The 20157-nt window shown below is 39.8% G+C and overlaps 2 protein-coding genes across 2 annotated transcripts in view; one reads left to right on the forward strand and one right to left on the reverse strand.

The window, feature by feature from the left end:
• nr5a2 (nuclear receptor subfamily 5, group A, member 2) overlaps positions 1 to 10887 on the forward strand; it is a 67206-nt gene extending 56319 nt beyond the window's left edge. The window contains exon 7 of the mRNA XM_005920915.3: positions 10339 to 10887. Coding sequence (XP_005920977.1) covers positions 10339 to 10586 — 248 coding nt within the window. The 3' untranslated portion in view covers positions 10587 to 10887. The remainder of the gene's footprint in view (positions 1 to 10338) is intronic.
• Positions 10888 to 12657: 1770 nt separating this feature from the next.
• Positions 12658 to 20157, reverse strand: part of LOC102309902 (adhesion G-protein coupled receptor D2) — a 90750-nt gene continuing 83250 nt past the window's right edge. Inside the window, exon 25 of the mRNA XM_005920914.3 lies at positions 12658 to 15358. Within this exon, the coding sequence (XP_005920976.1) occupies positions 15221 to 15358 (138 nt within the window). The 3' untranslated portion in view covers positions 12658 to 15220. The remainder of the gene's footprint in view (positions 15359 to 20157) is intronic.

Raw genomic sequence — 20157 nt, forward strand, 5'->3', positions numbered from 1 at the left:
AGCTTCACACACACCAGCCTTGTCAATCATTTGTAAAGTTGTAAAGCCATTCACTCTTTCGATCAATATCTTAGAAGGAGCTACACTGTTATTGCTGCAGTTGTTGTGTAAAAAAATAAAAATAAATCTTTACGACAAGACATTTATGATCCTTGTATAGCTCATGATGTGTCATTAGTGTAACTCACTAGACAATCATTACTTTATGCAAAATGCTAAAGGCGTGAGCGCAGAGTTGTAATGATTGAAAAAAGATAAAAGGGATGATGCACTGAGTTATTCAGAAAGCCCATTAAATGAAACCTAGTTTCCATAACTGAACTGCGTTCTATCAAAAGTCAGGATTAAGCAATGGAAATGATACTAAACTTGCAAGTGCGTGACTTTGCATGAAAAATGCTAAGTAGACTAAGAACAGCAATAATCCCCTACATCTACACCTACCGGGCTGATATTACAAACGGAGCTCGCTGGCATTACAGTACTGCCTGGCATGTGGATTATCAGTCTCTGCATCCCTCTGTGAGTATGTATAGTGCAGAGGCATGCCTTTAAACTTTTTGGTAAGCTATATGGTGGTCATGGTGGCTGCTATAAGTCTATACACCCTTTGCTCTTTGAGCTTCTGTTCTGGTGGGCGCGTGTGTGTGTTTAAGTGTGTGTGTGTCTGTGGACAATGTAGTTACAAGATACTTCTGTCACAGCACAGAACAGCAGAGCTTTAAGATGATATGTGTGTTCATGCTTTAGTCTTTGTGTGTGTGTGTGTGCAACCGGAGACAGTGATTAAATGTTTTAAAGCACAGATGATCCAACAGTTGCCGTCTCTTGTTCTCTCACCCTTTCTCTCTCTCTCTTTCTCTTCACTGAGCCCCCCCCCCCCACCGGTGACATTACACCCTCACTCTTGAACCATCACAGCTCCTTTCGTGCCTCTTCGTTCTCATGCTGAAACTTATTTTTAGCAGCGTGGTGCTGGAACACAGAAAGGAAAGTGATTCTTTATGTTGTGTTGGGAGAAAAATAAGAAAGAGAGGAGTGATTGTAGCTAAAGAAAGGGGTCAGGAAGCAAAGAAGCAGTCCATGATGAAACAAAATGAATCAATCAACCTTCTGTTCTCACAGACATGCCAACAGAATGCGCTCATACAGTAAATCATAAGAAAACAAAGCTATGTAATATAAAATAATGCTCTGCAGTAGCAGGCGTTTGCTATTCCAGCTCTTTGTGCCTGTGCACGCTGCCTTAGAGCATAAAGTTGTACTTTAGTGCCACCTGGCACTGATAGCAAAAGCTACCCCTGGCATTACACTGCAAGCTTGGAAATGGATACGATGCTCAGTACAACGATCAGTATTATTATAGAACTGCAGATAACTTATAAAGGTAATTGTCACTGATGCAATACTGACAGAATAATGAATAATAATATATTTATACTTTTTAAAAAGCTGTTTAAATATTACTAGATACTAGACAGCTCAACAAACTGATCTCAAATATAAACCGAGAGCAGCTATCCTAAAAATCAACTCATTTCACAGTGATTACCTGGCTACACAGCTGATTTTTTTTAAGCACAATGGTGTTGTTTTCCCAGATGTTACATTTTGTTCTGTAGAGGAACAAAATGTAACATCTGGACATCCTCAAGAAAGTGAATGTGCAGGTGTTTTGTTTTGGGGGGTTTTTTTGTTCCTCTTTTATTGTCTGTTGTTTTTGGAATTTCATTTTCACAGTTAGACACCACTCCAGCGTGTAATGACGAACACGAGACTGCACAGTGAAGCAGCCCTTGTATTTTTTGTTAAAACTCATTCACTCAAAACCAGTGAAACCGTCAAACCTGAGCATGCGTGGACATAAGTAAGCATACTTGTGGTTTATCTTCAAAATGACTAATTTCCTCTGACTTTCTCGAATTGTGCGCACGACTGTCCTAACATTTGGCGCAGCGGGAGCGTGCAGTAAAATCTACAGTTCAGCTTTGAAAAGCAGCCTGTAAACATGCCATCTCCCATTAACTCTGAGTTGGAGGGGTGGGGAGGAGAGCTGCTGCCATCCAATACTTTTAAATAAATGAAACCCCAATTTGCACGTATGTGAAAAGTGCAGTCAACTTAACGAGGAACAAAAAAAATCCCACAGAGAACAAAGAAATCAAAAGAAGGCGTGGAATATATGTGGCACACTCTTCTTTAGTCAGCACTCTACCTGCCGGCATCAAAAGAGAATGAAGCCGAATGAAGAGGAAAGAGAGGGGATGGGTGGGATGTAAGACGAGAGAGCGCACGAGGGAAAGACTGAGTGAGAGACAGCGAGGTGGGAAACTGACACTATGGATTAACTGTCCTTCATGCTGAAAATATACATCCCCGGGCGCTTGATGCTGAATTATTAATTCAAATTTGTCAGAGAAAGAATGAGAGAAATCTATTGACGGGGACACGGGCCCTTTAATGGTCTCATTAAAGGGGAGGCATCCCACACCATGCACCTTCTGTACTGCTGCAGGAGTTTTCGGGGCAGCGGAGGGTTGGCGAGGGGGGGGCGATACTTGACCCCCCAATGATTTTCTGTCACTTTATCATAAACAAGAAAGGTTGACATGCCCCTCCACTCTCTATGCCCTCCCCTCCACCAACAAACAAACCCTGGGTGTAATTAGCCGACGGGTGCAAAAGTGCACTGAATCTAAACGAGGTTCACATGCATGCATTGATACACAGAGAGACAGACAGACAGACAGACACGGGAACAGCACACACGGTGCCTGCTCCTACTGTTGCTGACAGGTACAAATGAAATACAAGGTAAAGTCACAGGGAAGCTGAAGAGCCACCTCACAGGTGCAGCAATATTGATTTCTAATTCATTAGATTCCTTTTTTGTTTTTCCTTTTCGCCTCTCCATCGACATTTCCTCACATTACACCAAACGAAGGGACTTTGCATCTGGATTGCTGCCTGTTAGTGCTCAGCCTGTCAGTCAAGCGTTAGCATCATTAGCTGTGTATAGCTACATGACTGGGAGCTGTTTAGTGAGTGGAGAGGGGGTGTTAACTTTCTGCACAGTCCACGCAGCGTCAGGAAGGTGGGAGAGCAGGGACCTGTGGGTGCATCGCTCACTCACTGAAAGGCTTTTGGTTCCACCTCCAGGGAGGGGGTGGGGTTAAAAAACAAGTGGGGGGCAATAAGGAGCAGAGGTGGGGAGGACTAGAGGGACCACAGAGGGCTAAGCACCAGGTTCATTGCTGATTCAAGTCTCTTAGTATCCCTCTGGCAAATGGATTTTCATAATGCTGAGACAATGTGATTTTTTTTCTTCCCCAGCAATATGATTTTTACCCCAGCAGGTCTGAAGCATGTTAGAAATGCAAGTAAGGATTATTTTCATTGCTGATTCGTCTGGAAATTATTTATTTTTTCATCCGATTAACCATATGATCGTTAGCATGGCCAACAAACTCATCTTGTGGACATATTTATATACGGGATGTGTGATTTATTGTAATAGCCACACAACAATATCATTGCCGTGCCAGTCTATGTAGAGAAGTCTTAACTTTCCCTTTAATATGTATCCCCACTGATATTAATCTCCCTGGCTGTGCCCATCTGTTGGAACCCTAACTAATACAGCCACAGACAGGACCTACTGATTCAGGGTGTAAATTTGCTTTCCCCTTCACCTCAAGATAAATCCCCAGCACCTTCCAGCCAGCATAGGCAATGAGAGAAGCTTTTCTCCTTCCTGCTCCAAGCACCTTTTCTCTTATTTATTTTATCAGACCTTAGGCGCATTTCTCTTCCTTTCAATATCTCTCGACCTCTCTCCATCACCCCGCCGAGCCCGCCGACCCATCCTTGGGCGACAGAACTCAAGCAGCCGCTACCTGTTTAGCTTAACAACAATAGCATTGTTGTCAGCTGAGGTTTAGATCTGACTTAATATATTCCCAACTGGACCGGAGCTGCTTAATTCTCTTTTACAGCCGCATGACATTTGGCCCCTGGAGAGGAGAAAGTGAGGGTTTGATGAGTCGGCGGGCAAATTGAGCCTTAATGCTTTCTTCTGACAAGCTGACAACAGCATGTTCCCATTGGTGGCCAGAAACTGTGAGACAGTTATTATTCATTGCAGACACAGAGGAAATTTGGCCTCTGGATATTGGGCTCTATGCTAGCTTAAGGGCATGTAGCTACAGTATGTAGCTACATGTATGCTGGTGAAATAATGGTCACTACTTAGGATAAAGGGTCACTGCTTAGAGATTAATGAGACCTTTTTTATACCTAAGTATGAAGTATACATCCAGTGATCCTATCATTTGAATAAATACAAAAGAAAAAGGTAATTAAACTTGTTCATCGTGGTTCTGTACCAGTCGGTATATGTCCGTTTCAAATTCACCTTTCAAGCCTGAAAGGTGATTGGATAGTCGAATGGCATCTGAAATCTCCACACCTTTCCAGCATTAGAATACAAGGATGCATCTCACTTCTGATTTTGTTGAAACTGACATTTTGGCTCACACAAGGATTAACCAGTCCAGGGTTTGTTTTTTTTTGTTTGCATATGAACTTAACACTACACAAACCTATATGGACACTCAAAGGCAACTTTGTTAGGTACATCCATTTGAATGTTAATTAATGGAAATCACAGCCAATTACATCACGGCAATCTGCCAAAGTTCAAACTGAGCATCAATTCAATTGGGTTCAATTCAGTTTTATCTATATAGCGACAAATCACGACAACAACAAGGCACTACCCTACAATAAAACAATGATCAAGGTATGCAGAAGAGCATCTCGGAACCATGAAGCAGATGGGCTGCTGTAACAGAAGACCACGAGATGTGCAGCTAAGAACAGAAAACTGAGGCTACAGTTCGCTGGTGCTAACTATAAACTGGCCAATGGAGGACTGGAAGAAAGTTGCCTGGTCTGATGAGTCTCCATTGCTACCATCATCTCCAGGAACATCACCACAGTTCCTAATCAGGCTCATCTATTTATGTCCACAGTGTACCCACTTCCTGGAAGATTTGTGTACTATGTCACAACCACATTTTGTATTTTTTTTTCTATACTGTTTTTAGTATATCCCTGCCTTAACCACCATGGTTTACATCATAGTTGGATGTTTTTTTGTGAGATCAATTTCCATTCCTAAAGCAGACAATAGATACATTCCTCCACATCCTCATCCTACATTCTGTGATCAGATTGTTGTGATACTCGTTATCCTTTTACCCTTTGGAGTATCAGGTTTCAAAGACTCCCCCATTAAATGTTAAGAGGCATATATCTGCAGTTTACCTCCATTATTTTTTCACTCGCCTCTAAGGTGGAGGCTTCATATTGAGAAGGGAATTCCCCAAACGGGACTTGGAGGAAAACAAGGTAGCTGAGAGCTCCAAGGAGCAGGGGAACCTGTTTTCTGGCAAGCACAGATAGATGTAATACTCTAATGGGGAAGGAGAGCATCCTGTAGAAGAAAAGAAACACACACACACATGCACGTCCACATAAAATGTTGTCAGTGGAGTGTTGATAGGAGCTGAGGTGAGTGAATGCAAGTGTAGCATGTATGTTTGTGTACTCCACGACTTTATGGTGCTGTGAGGCTAATGGGGGTAAAACAAAATGTTATTCATCAAAGATTATGTTTCATGGCAAAGCAACATAACTCTGATAATAGGCTACCTAAGTGCTAGCGTTAACCGCTCGGCCATTGCTCCTTGCCCTGTGGCTCTTATTTGCTTTGATTGCCTTTGCTGCCCTGTGTTTTAAACACAGACACAGCAGAGTTCTCCCAGTGATCATGCAACACTTCTCTTGTGATAGTTAGTAAGTCATTAGTCCTCATATGTTTCTCTAAGAGTCAAAGGTCACCGGGTTCTCGTCTGTCAACGCCCCCATCTCTGATTGGAGCCAAGTTGTAAGGCAGATTAATAGTGGAAAAAGTAGCTGTGGACAGCGTCGACTTGATAACGGTCCAGTAGGGCGCAATAAAGAGGAGTTAGCGGGAATGCACGTTCAGCTCCTCACTCTTTGACGCACCGCTGCTGTAGTAAAAGGTCCTCCAGCTTTGATCGCCTTGTATAAATGCCTTTGAGAGCACCTATTGGAAGAGCCGAGCCACCTAATTCCCGCCTATGCAGGAAGTAACGAGTTTGTCTTCCACTTGCATTTAATTGGACAAGTTTTACTGACACCAGTTCCCTCAATAACTATTTATGACCCACCAGTTTTATGTGTTGTTTTTGGACCTGGCAGAAAACACATGTTGTGAAGTTTTGAAAGGCTGTGTGTATGGGCAGCACGTGACTCAGAGGTTTATTGATCGAGGCCCTTAAAGTGTAATGTGAGAGAACACGGTGTTGTTTTACCCTGTAATAACTGCTGGCGACTTAGCAGTGCCTTCACAAAACAGGTGCTAGCTTAATGTAAACCTATCAAGTGAACTCCCTACTTATAGTATTTAAGATTTTCTTTTCTTTCTTTTTTGAAACATGACTTTTCCCCAACTTTTGAACCTTAATAACAAACATAGCAACACTTTTGTCTAATTTGGGCAGAATTAAATGACTGGCCACGCTCTCAGCTAGCAGGTAATCACAACTGACTTTAACTCCATCTAAACTGAAGTTCGGCCAGTGACAGGGATGTTAGACGCCCAAATAATCGCAGTAGGCACCATATACTGCACAGTAACATAGTTACTAACATGAGTAACTGTGACCGACATGAATCTGATCTACAGCGACCTGTTACCGACGAACACAACACTAAAATAGTCTAAGTATACAGAATTAAGAAAAATGTACAAAAAAGAAAACCCTTGGTGTAACTACGTATATGTGTTGTTTTTATTTCTCGGGTCATATTTTTCCCAACACATTGTCCACTCTGTGAGGCATCTCTGTGATCAGAGTGAAATAATGGAGCAAGCGTTTGCACGACTGAATGTGCAGTTTCTGTGTGTGTGTGTCCCTGGAGCAGGTTGATTGTAAGGGTCGGTGAAAGAGCGTAAAAGACATACACTCACAGCACAGAGCAGATCCAGTCTAATTAAAAAGCACAGCGGAGATTTCAGGGGTTCTGTGAAAGAGAGAATTAATCTGTGTGTGTGTGTGTCTGTGCGTGCGTGTGCGTGTGTGTGTGTGTGCTCTTGCATTAGGTCGCTGGCTTCAGCATGATCGGCCGTCAAATGAAACAATGTATTCTGCGGGACCTCGGGGTTTCCTTTTGAGTATTCGGACGCGGCACTGCAACGAACTGTGGCTGTTTTATGTGAAAAAAAGTTGATAATTAGTCCCACAGTGACTGAAGGATGAGATGGAGAGAGGGAGAGAGAGAGAGGGGAGGGGGAATGAAGGGGGGCACTGAAGGAAGAGGAGCGAGTGCTTAGCACATTTAATACTCCAACCTGCCACTGTCTGGGAATCACTGATCAATTGTTTATTTGCTGCTTGTTTTAATTCATCACATTCGTGCCGTTGAATGACTAAATTACTCTGAGTTTCTGACTTAGTGGCTTCATGTACAATCACCTAAGCAGCAAAGATCCCTGGTTCAAGCCCCAGGAAAAGATTCCCTTTGGTGTTGTGTCAGGAAGGGTCTGCCAAATCAAATATGCAGTGCTGCCTGCTGTGGAGGCCTCATGTGACTAAGGGAGCAGCTGAAAGTAGCTCTAGTAGCTCTTCACTTTTCTAAAGTGTTTAACAGCAGAATTCAAACAAACAACTCTTCAACCTTTTTCTTCTTTTTTTTCACTGTTTTTTCCAATAGAGAATGAATATTATGCTATTGTCATTTGTACTTTTTTTTAGAAGCCCCGATTCATTATTTTTTCAAAAGAGGCTCTGCTAATAATTAGCAATTAAAATGCTGTCTTATTGCTTCACTTTTGCCTAATTAGCTTGACAGAGACATTGGATCCTAATTCTCCATTGTCCCCCCAACATCGACACACGCACACAACGTAGTCGCACACAAAACAGAGACAAATCTTTCAGAGAAAGCATGGTAATACTTGGCATGCCTCTGCTGTGAGATGCTCTGACATACCAGCATGTGGTGTTGTTACAGTGTTTGCACTGCAGAAAACACTTATTCTTATATTATATGGCCCAAAAAGATCTTGATTATACTAAACAGAATTTTCTATTTAAATTTGATTGTGTTCTTTAATGTATGCGTGGTATTTAGTGTTTGGAGAGGATGGCTAGCAGTAAAGCTACACTCATTCTGTAACAGAAGTTATTAGACACATAGTGTGTTCAGGAAAAAGTTAGTTTTCAGTGATTTTTTTAATACTATAATGACATATGACTTAAAATTCAAATATGTCTATTCTATAAAAAATTTTCCTGTAGGTTCAGTTTTGTTTCCTTTATGCTGACAAACTTTAATTTAATAAAATATAAATGTATTTGTCTATTGATTTCTCAAAAAAAGACTCTTTTTTGAAGAGATGTAGCTATGCCCATCTGTTGTCCATGGATATGTACAGCAATGCCACAGATGTTGAGTCCTTTAAAAAATGCTCAGTGTAATTCTTTTTTTGTAGTGCATGCTCAAAACATAACTTAACAGTCAACTTGATATAAACAACAAAAATCCAAAACAGTAGTACTTTCAGTGATTTCTGCATTTTTTTCCAAACTTTCTAAGTGACTCTGAAACTTTTAAACGTTTAAATTGTTTCATTTGTAGATATTCTTTTTTTTAAAGAAGAAGACTTTTCTCCTTGTTGACCTGCGTAGGACGTCTATGTGGAAACGCTTAAAGCACACTCGACAGTCTACTGGGCTGGCTTATGTAAGGCTACATAAAGGCCTCTCTGAGGTGTTGGTGGTGTGAAAGACGGTGCTGGAGTCTGAGTGGGGTCAGACAGCTGAGTGGCAGCAGGAAAAAGCACATGTCATGTTTGTTTGGAGGCTCCTTTGTCACAGGCCACACCCCTCCCCCTTTTCCTGCCCTCCTCTTGGCCTTATTTAGCCCCCCGCCGTGTCATTCAGAGGTCAGGGTGAGCATCAACACAGTACATGCTGGCACACACACAAGCAACACAAGAACAGGCAGACACACACATACACATACAGATTGCAATAGCATGGTAGAGTGCATCATAGATGGAAGTGCCTTGAAGGACCTGCTTCTCATTCTCTAGACCTCATTAGCTGCTGATTTATCTCCCCCTCCTTCCTCCTAATGCTCTAGGTGGGTGGATGGGGCACATGTGTGCGTGAGTAAGTTTGTATGTGTGTGGGAAGAGGGTACTGTGTGAGAAAGAAAGAAATATTATGTGTATTTCCATGGATTAATGCGGGTGTGTGTGCGTGTGTGTGTGTGTTTGAGAGATTAAGTCGGAAGGGTGGTATATTTTAGTGTGTGCGTGTGTGCTGGTCCAACTATACACAGACTCTGTCATTCTACATTAGCCCACTGTGAGCACACTCGACCTGGGGTCAAACAGATTAATAAAAGATCACACACGCACACACAGAGCTGCTACCTGATTAAATATTCTGCAGCCCCTGTGCTTCATAATCATGACAAGTACACACAGCGCTCTGGTTCACCATTATCCATTTAGCAAATTTTTTTGTCTTGTCTTGCAATAATCTGCTTAAACCCCCAGTGAGCTTATTATTGTCAAGGAAAAGTGCTTATAGCTGCGCAGAAAGGTAGGGTTTTAGAGAGATGCAAAATGTATTTTGCACGAGGAATTAATGGTGAAAAAAGGGGTTTTCCTTTGAGATGGATTCCTGCACATGATGTCTACTCTTTTATTTAAAGTTAGCATTATTATTCATCAGATTGATGCTTTTGCAAACTTTTATCTGCACATTTAAAAAAATAAAATAAGTGGGACAAATTGTTTTGATCTTAAACAAAAGTGTGGTGAAAGCGTTAGGTTAAGGAGCAGCTCTGGTGCTAATACGACTACAACTCTCCCCTGCATAATTCATGGGCTCTTGGGGAATTTGTGTCTCAGGAGAAGAACCTTCTTTTTTTGTTGCCTTTACCTGACTCCCTCTGCACTGTAGTCCCAGAAGATGATAAAGAGGAAAAAACAAGAGGAGGGAGGGATACGTCAACATGGAGTGCCAGATTTTGAGCAACGTGAAAATACACAATAACCAAAGAACTAATCTGTGTGTCTGTAATATGAACCCCATGGATTTTTTTTTTTTAAGTGAAACAGCGTTTTTGAGTGTGAGTAACCTTGGTTTCGAGTTCCCTCACCTGTTCTCACGCTGACCCACATTTCCTGTGGAGCCTGACTTTAACTAACCTTTCTCTTCCTCCTTCCCGTAGATGTGAAGAACCTGGAGAATTTTCACCTGGTCGAGAGCGTCCAGGAGCAGGTCAATGCAGCGCTGCTGGACTACGTCATGTGTAACTACCCACAGCAAACGGACAAGTTTGGCCAGCTGCTCCTTCGGCTACCCGAGATACGAGCCATCAGCCTGCAAGCCGAAGAATACCTTTACTACAAACACCTGAACGGCGACGTGCCCTGCAACAACCTGCTTATTGAAATGCTGCACGCCAAAAGAGCTTAGGAAGTGACTTTCCTACCCGCAGTGCAGCTGTGCAGTTTTGCAGCAGTCCAGAAACTCCAAATAATGCTTTCACCAAAACCAAACCTCCAGCTCACACTTGACTATGTGGTGACCTAGAGGATGGGGAGCAGTTTTATCGAGCTTTTTTGTGTGTGTGTGGTTCAAGTTACAACTTGAAGTGGACGAACACGTGCACAGAGACTCATAACGTGCACAGACAAACAGCATTTGGATCCCTTTATTGTAGAAAGAAAAAAAAACACAATAAAAACTCTATAAAGGAGTCACTTTTCCTCAACCACAGACAGAAAAAGACGATGCTGAAAGGGAGAAAGATAAAAAAGACAACCACTTGAAGCAGAATCTGCATTTGACTGTACAAGATGATTTCTGATCATCTGCACAAGCAAGACTATCAGACTGTCAGACTGTCAGACTGCAACTTTAAGAATTCAAGAGCCCACAAATGTTTTAGTGCTGGTAATGCCATTGAGAGGCTTTCTGTGCTGACAAAAAGGGGAAGCTGAATAACACTGCCCATCTTTAAAAGAGCTTTGTGACTACAGCGGTGGCTTGTTTTGGTCAATGATTCTCTTGTGCGCTCTATCAATAAAACTGGCTTTTAGTTGTTGTTTGGTACTGTAAGGGCAAAATCACAAGCTGTCAACCAGGCAAGAGACTCTCAGCTACCATCACGTCTGTTTTTTGTTGTTTTGTTTTTTTTAACTCACAAAAAAAACGAGTGGCAGCTCGACCGAACTGAAAGGGGAGAACTGAAAGTTGAAAAATAAAATTCTAATTTGTTAGCGAACAAAATGCTAAATGGGTGAATAAGAAGAAGACGTCTTTTTTTCTCTTGTAATTGAAGTCATTTGCTCCTCATGGTCGCCATGCAGTTCTCCTTTCTTATTCCATCTCTCCATGTTATGTTAGACTATGTACCTCAGAAAGACCAGTGTTAAATAAATTCAATTAACTAATGTCAGCTTAAATTGTATTTATAGCCCTGTTTCCCGCAAAAAAACAAACAAACAAGCAAACAAAAAAAACCCTGTCCTTTTTAATATTTCACTAAAACTGGAACAAAACAAAATGTGGTTCTGGAGACGGAGAAGGAACGATCCTGCCTTTGTCCGAAAAGACCAAAGCCTGCTGCAGAACAGATGAAGGAAATGACAAATACCTTAATAATCAGTATTATAAGAGAAAAAAACATTGTGATGTCACAGTTATGTGAGTCTTGCCTTATTTCATTACCATGCTAGCTAACCGTGCAGATGTGAATGAAAATATGTACAAATATATAAATATATATATATATAAATATATATATAAAAAAAGTATTAATGTTGTAAAAATTAAAAAAAAAGAATAATTCAGCAGTTGTTTACATTCATGTGGTCAAATGGGAGAGAACTGTGATGAAGCATAAATTGCAAAGCAATGATTTCCTAAAAAAAAAAAAAAAAGAAAAAAGAAAAAAAGAAATTAATGAGAAAAAAAGATCCTTCTGGTTTGCTTTCTTTGGTGTGTGTATAGTGTTTTATTTTTTTATTTGTTTTGAGCAGTACTTAAATTATGTCGTGAGACACTAAAATCAAGGAGGAATCACACTTAAAATATTAATTTCTGTGTCTGCTGGCATTCAAACATTTGTTTTATTTGGGGGGGTTTTTTAAGCATTGATGTCTGTGTAAGACTTCCTTTTCGCTTCCGACCTTTTTATTTGTAAAAGCCTTTTGCTTTTTTCTGTTTGTTTTTTATTTACAGTGCTTTGACATTTTTGATGTATAGTATGTCACTGGTTACGCTTAATAATGAAGATAATTTATTGCGTCGCTATATTTCCATCTATGTGTTACATGACGTAAGGTGTCCACGCCGAAATAAATTTGTTTACTGTAGCATGTTCTTGTTTCGTTTCCATAAGTAGTTCGACAATGCAGGTCTGGAGCAAAAATAACAGGCTTTCCAATAAAAAAGAGAAAAAGAAAAGAAGAAAAAAAGAAAAATAAGACAAAAGAAAGAAAGAAAAATCACAAGTTTTCAGTCTTTTAAATGTTCATGCAAGTCTGTACATTGAAACAAGTATTGTGTTTAAGTGAGTAGGTGTGAAAGACGTCTGTGCCACGTTAGTTTTACTTATTCACATCCTGCATCATTGTTCTGTCCAGTTTGCTCTTATACCAAAGACTGCATCTTTCCCCTGTGAGCTGTGACTTCTATTATTGTGTCCCAAGTTAAGAAAAGCAGCTTTAAAAAAACAACAAAAAAAAAAAAAAACACAGCAGCCTAAATTATTCTCTTGCCAAGTTTCCCCATATGTATAGTAGTTGTTTATCACAATGTCCCTCCCACATCAACCTGTGGTGTGTGTGTTTTTTATCTTTAAAGCATTTTGTTAATAAGTCATCGAATGAGCTAGAGTCTTTCAGCGGCATGTTTAATGTACAGAAAAGTCATTAAGTTATTTCTGAATCCGACCATTACTTTTGTGTTCTGGTCACACAATCTTACCTCTCATTCACGTTCTCAAAGTCAGTGTTTAGGTTCTGCAGCTGCCTTGGACTTCACGTAGGTCCATAATTTGTTGGACAGAGGTGCAATTTTTGTAATTTCTGTACACAACAGTATAGATTTTAAATCAAACAATCGAGGACTGATTAAAGTGCAGACTTTCATCTTTAATTCAAGGAGTTTAACAAAAGTTTTGCATTAACTGATTATGACTTATGGCCATTTTTATACAAAGAACCCCATTTTCAGAGGCTCAAAATTATTTGAACAAGCTAACAGTTCAAATGCAAGGATTGTTTTTAATATGTGGATGAAAATCTTTTGCAGTGAACGACTGCCTGAAGTCTTGAACCAATGGACTTCCTTCCACCTACGAGATGCTCTGAAGGCCTTTTACTCCATCGACCTTCAGTTTTGTGGCATTATTCTGAATCGAAACAAAGACTAAAGCCCAAATTCATCCTGCTACTTCTGCTACATCCTGCTCAGCAGTCACATCATCAATAAACTCTATGGACCCAGTTTCACTGCCACCCATACATACCCATGCCATAACAACAGACAGCACGAGCTGTTTCTCGCCTTCTCCATACTTATCTCTTCCCATCATTCTGGTACAAGCAAAACTTGGTTTCATCTCTTTAAATATTTTTTACAGTGTGCAGGTCTTTAAGATGTTTTCTGAAAGAGTCTCATCCGGCCTTCTCATTCCTGACTGTAACCAGTGGTTTGCACCTTGTTGTAAACCCTCCGTGTTTCCATTCGTTCTGGGGTCTCTTGATAATACAAGTATTCATGACTTTTTTAGATGAAAAGTTATTTTTATTATTTAATGTGGAAAAAAATTCTGTCATTAACCAAGTTAGTTGGCTTCTTTGGTCTTTCAGGCCTTTTGCTGTCACTGAGTGGGTCAGTGCATTCACTCTTTTTAAGAATGAACCAGACTGTTGATTTGAACACTGCTAAAGTTGTTGCTATCTCTCACTGCACTGAAACAAATTCTAATGAAAAGCTATAAAACACAAATTCAACACACTTAAACTTTAGATATTATGTCTGGTTCATTTGCCATAAAATAACAAAGGAACAGGCGTCACCTCTCTGTGTAGCTGTGTGTCAGTCATTAAAGCTTGAGCCTCTGTAAATAGGAGACTATTAAAAATAGTTGTAATTCTTAAACAGTAAATGCAAATATTTTGTTAAAGACCTTGAATTAAACCTGAAAGCATGCACTTCAGTCACATCTTTATCCTGCGATTTAAAATCCACAATAAACCTACGGACCTAATTGTAACATACAGTGAAATCCACAACTCATGTAGGCAACACAAGCCACTAATGTGGCAATGCATAAGTCCTGCTTTTTACTGCATGTTTGTTGTATCATCACTGCAGTCCTGCTCCAACACCTAAGACAATTATGTTTGAAGATATTCAAATAAATGGTCTGAGGAAGTGTTTCTGGTAGCTTGCCAGTGAGAAGTTATCATAAATGGTGTAAATCCCACCTGTTTGCTTCACAACACATTTTTGTAGAACACGTAGTGATTGTGAAACAGACTTGTACACAAGATTCAAACAACAACTACTTTTGTGCGTTATATGCTCATGTGCACTGTCAACAGATGGAGACAAAAAAATCTAAATGCTATTTCCTTTCTGCTTTGGCTTTTTTCACCCTTTTGCTGACATTTTGAACGCTTCCATCACTTCCAGGTCCTGGAGTTTCTCTCAATGGGGCTAACTGAGTTTTTTCTCATATCTCAATAAATAATTCTTATGCTTATAACACCAGGTTCTCACTCCCTCTGCACACTAATGCTGCCCACTTCCACTTCATTTGTTATTTCAGGGAAATTATGTGTATGATTGCAATGTGAGTACCTGTAGCAATGAGAAATAATTACATTGTTTTCCTGGAGAAAAAAGACAAACATATTTAAAATCATTATGTACACATCATTAATTGTTCAGTTTAGATAATAACCGTACATATATACATGAGGCGATATGTTATTATCCAAGGCATCGTAAAGGAAGTACAAATCAAGGACAATTTGGGGGGGCAGATAAATGTCAAATAAGAAGTACAGAAACACCAAAAACATCATGACAGATCAGTCTATGTGGACAAGATCGTAGCTTTTCTGAGGTGTAGGGCTGCGAGGGAAACAGGAAGCTGAAAACTCGAGGTCCATGGGAACATGAAGACTGCAGCCAGGTGGCAAGGCATTCACTTCTGAAGCAGGCAGCTCCTAAATGAAGGAGAGGGATGGGTAAGTGGGAAATTTCAAATAACTTTAGGGAAGCACTACTTATCTATACTGTAACAATGCAACACAAATGGTAACTCTCGTTTCATGCTGGGAGGAGGATGAAGTACAGTATCTAGTGCTTTGTCACTGAAGTCAGTAAAAAATGGTGGAAGAGCCCCACTATTAAATTACTGTTGTTACAACATTTGCAACAATTTTTAACAATATTACGAACGGATGCAATCGCCAATCATTTCTAACTATTGTGTACAGTACAACGTTTTAAAATTAAACCCTTTAGTGAGTTACTGAAAGAACGTTAATTAAGGTCTACAGTTGAGGTCTCAAAGTCAAATACAGAGTTTTATATCAGAAGCGATTAAACTGTAAAAAGCTGTCCTGCTCAACAGCCTTCAGCAGCACAATATTCACATTAAAGCATGATTTTACTGTTACAATGTGAATCTAGACAAGAGGTTGATAAATGATCTAAAGAGCTGTACTTTGACAGCAAGTGTAATTTTGTGCAAATACTCATCCTTTTTATATTTGCCTTTAACTCTCCACACGACATGATCTGCCACGAGTTTGATCCACCTTACAGTTCTCTCTGCCTTCTAGCCAACCTTTCTCTCTCCCCATCCCTCTCTTAGGTTCATTAATCTCTTCTCATGTTTTCTTAAAGACACATACATAATTTCTAAACTGAAGAAGAAGAAGTTGTTGAACAGTCACTAGTCCTTTTCTACATTTTTAGAAAATAAAAAATTCAGCAACAAAGCCAAGAGGTTTCTTAAGAGCCTTTTGTAAATACCAAACTTTTAACAGGCTATTAGTTTTCATTTCTTCCTACGATGCAACTGATACGAGGGATCATTTAATTGCTGAGGCGGTAAAGATAATACGGTCTGTGTTCACACGCAGCATTAAGGATGCTGGTCACAGATGAGCAAGCGGCCAGCTCGATTCCCCTCACACAGCATTGCAATCCTCACTTGGAGCTTGGCTTTCAGTGCTTGGCCTCCTGTCTGTAAACGTGTTAAACCTGCTTTCACTCGCCCTGAATTTGTATAAATAATGTATATACATTTATCCACAGACTCTAACAAGTGCAGCCTCAGGTGAAAATACTCAGAAATGCATGCTATGTGCATCCCCAAAGGTGGACATCAGCTCCAAACCAACCAACTCAAAAGATAACCACACAGAGAGCAAGGAAAAAAAATACAAATGAATAACTTGCCAAAAGCAACACACACATACAGTTTTGTTTTTTTTTTGTTAAATCTCTCTCACACACAGTGCTGTCAGTTTCTAAACAAGTTTTCCTTTCCGTCACACAAACAGCCCCAAGTTGTGTCTGCTAGTGTTATGTGAAGCTTTTAAACTCTGGAACCACATCACTCGAATTTACCGAGATGCGCTTGTATGTTTCCCTGTATTGTCAAGCACAGTCAAAGAGAAAGAGATTGAGGGCACGAGGAGAGAAAAAGAAAGAAATAAAGAAAGAGAGAAAGAAAGCTATTGGATGGGTTCCAAGATTGCAAGTAAATGTGCAACTGAATGCTGGAATAAGCAAATTTGATATTCAGTCCAGTTTCAGGCAGGCCCGGAGGCTCGACAGGCCGGAGACAAGCACAACTACTAAATAAAATTAATCAGTGAGTTTAAGAGAGAGCTGAACTTTTACTGTTTGTTCGGTCTTAATTATTTGTCTTTATTAAAAACAAATAATGACAGCTGTGAGTTTGAATGAAATATCTACAGCCACATGTACCGACTCAGTCATTGTATATCATTAGACCAAAAGTAGGCAGCAGTTTACCCTCTTATCAGAAACTTTGCATTTTACTACTGGAGCAACTGGGGGAAAAAAGCCCCCTTCCAGACCCTCGGCTTCTTCCCCCAATTTACTCCCTGTAAAGTAGTTCTGGCAGTAACAACACATCAAAGGGAAATAAAAATCAACTTATTTTGACCATTGAAAAATACTTTTTGGCACATTTGTACCATCTTAAATTCTGAGTACAACGTTGTGTGACGTTAACCTTTTTAACCTTTCCCTTTTATCCAACCAGGGTCGCCTGATTATCGGTGCAAAAGCAGAGCACAAAGACATTTTAAGTTTAAAATGAACCAAAGAGCAAAAGAAAAACCCTCCCCAAAAAAGGTCATGAAAGCCGATATTAGCTTTTTATATATTCACCTCATATAAGAAGAAAGGGAGTTCTTACATGTTAAAGGCTGTTCAAAAAGTTAAGGGGAAAGGTTTTATTGATCACTTATATTTATTCATATGCTTCAACACTAAAACATAAAAAACAAAGAGGATCAAAAAGGAAACAACTCTTTAGAGAGGCAATTAGCCTACGTTGCAATCACTTATGTCAAACAGCGACTGGAGGAGCCATTGTTTGGCGGCCTGATGGACAAACTTTAAAAATGTAAAGATCAAATTAATAGGCAAGTACTGTTAAAGGGAACACTCACAATTATTATGCAAAAGCCTCACTGTGGCATGCAAAACAAATACACTAAGGTTTGGAGATGGAATGGTTCGAAGGCCGCTGCCGTTTCATTTCAAAGCATGCATTATACATCATTGTGCATAAAGAGGAAGCCTACAGCATTATGATGTTTTTTCCACGATGATTATCCTTTATTAGTCATTAAAAAGAGATCAGGAGAGAGAGAGGAAAAAAATACAACTTTTAAGCACCTGAACCTCGCTGCCAGCATTCCATTAATTGCCTGCACAATGGGGAGAGCCTTTGGAGATTTTTCAATTTCAAAAAATGAGGAGCATGCATTCAGTCGTGCTCATGTTATACCGGCACTTAAATCCTACAGAGCTCACATAAAAAAGGACTCAAGGTTGCATCCGATTGAAAGCCTCCAACTACAGCCACTTTAGAAATCCATTTAGCAAGCGGGGGGTTAGAACATCTAATTCAAACAGAGTCGCCCTGTTAAAACAGTTGCACCAATGTCTTTTAAAAACACACACACACACTTTCAGGCACACACTTTTCTCCTGTGTTTGCTTGGCTCCATTGTAAGCAAGATGAACCTGGCACACACAGAGATGGCAAGACACAAAGAATTAATCATGCCAGACCTCAGCCAAGTGGCGAAGGTGAATGCTGGTGAAGAACTACATGTGGAATCTTGACCTTTGCGTGAACATTATCAAAAAGAGTCCTCTATGGGAGCTACAAAAGAGGTATGTGGCATCTGTAATGACATGACAACCTGAATATCACAACACGGTTCCTCTTCTGCAGAGTTCTGGGTAAAGCGACTGTTTTCCTATGAAAAATCCAGACAAATATGTATGTTTTTGCTATGACCTCCTAGCATTTCTTAGTGAGACAGACAAAAGATGATTAAAATAATAATAATAATAATAATAATAATAATAATAATAATAATAATAATAATAATAATAATAATAACAAATAAAAACTGAAATAAAAAAAAAATAAAAAAACTGAAAAAGAAAATTGTACTTGCTGTACATAGATGTTTTTTTAACCTGACTGATAATTTTGCACAGTGGATTCTTGGGCCATTTCGGGTTATTGTAATTTACATTTTTACTTTGAACACCCCTCGGATAGTTGTGGTCCCTACAATATGCCTGGAAACATGCTGACATGTCACAGCTGAGTCAGTGTGACGTGTGCATTAGCCTTTGCTCTGACTGTAAAACTATAAATCTGTGTGTGGCTTACACGTTGCAGTTTGGCTATCCATGTTCAAGCAACAATCCCCATCTGTCCCTCGGTCTACAGTCTGTCTCTGCACTCCCAGTTCTGGTGCAGCTGTTTTCTGACTGGTGGTTACGCCGTTTTATTATATTTCAACATTTCTTCTACCCGCTGCTGTTTTCTGATGGTCTTCCGGTAATTGTGACTGCGTCATGATTGTGGTTGCCACCTAACATATCATACTGTATGCTGCATCTAACAACAGAGCTTTCGAAATGCTAGTCAATTTTCCAAACAAAGATAATAAATTTCTGTGGCATAATACGCCAATTTCTAAGGTAGTAAACAAAAGTAAGGCTGCTTACAATTACCAATGACTGGACTGTGCCAGAGAAAAAAATCAAGGTTAAAAAATTGTCTGCATGAGTGCTGAAAAAAAGCATGCGTCTGGTAAATTAAAAAATGTTCATCATAGCCTGAGATCCCACTCTAATGGCCAGGAACGTTCCTCCACGTGGAAGTAGGCTCAGTTTATAACAGAGGATTATAAATCTAGCACAAAGGTAAGGAAATATGTTTTTGGTTTTTGTTCTAACAATGGTTCTTGGCAATAGATTTTATACTGCTTATTTTCCTGTGGGTTAGCAGCAGAGTTGAGTATGTGGGTTGTGCCCATAAAAAGTTGCCAAATTTTCTCTGCCAATGCCAAATAGCTTATTCTGCTACTGACTCTTGTTTTGTTTATTGGGTTGAATGACTGAAGTCTGAAGAAATAAGACATATTGGCAATGTAACAATTTATTCATTCAGCAAACAGGAGCTTGTGAAAATAGCATGTGGAAGAACCATACACAGCCACAACAGCCCAGCACCTCGTCCTCACATGCTGATCACCAGCTCTCTGTGCTTTGAGAGGCTTCAGTGGTGACAAGCCTTGTTTTATCAGTGAGGGAGATGCCAATTGATTGATTGAGTGGCCACTCTATTCATAGGTTTGTTCTGGGGCCCTCATTTATTAGCACAACAATGACAAAGGACAGAGGGGGAAAAAAAAAAAATATATATATATATATATATAAATATACATAT

Source organism: Haplochromis burtoni, unplaced genomic scaffold, assembly GCF_018398535.1.
Source record: "Haplochromis burtoni strain Fernald_Lab_line unplaced genomic scaffold, NCSU_Asbu1 Contig_5, whole genome shotgun sequence".
Lineage (NCBI taxonomy): Eukaryota > Metazoa > Chordata > Actinopteri > Cichliformes > Cichlidae > Haplochromis > Haplochromis burtoni.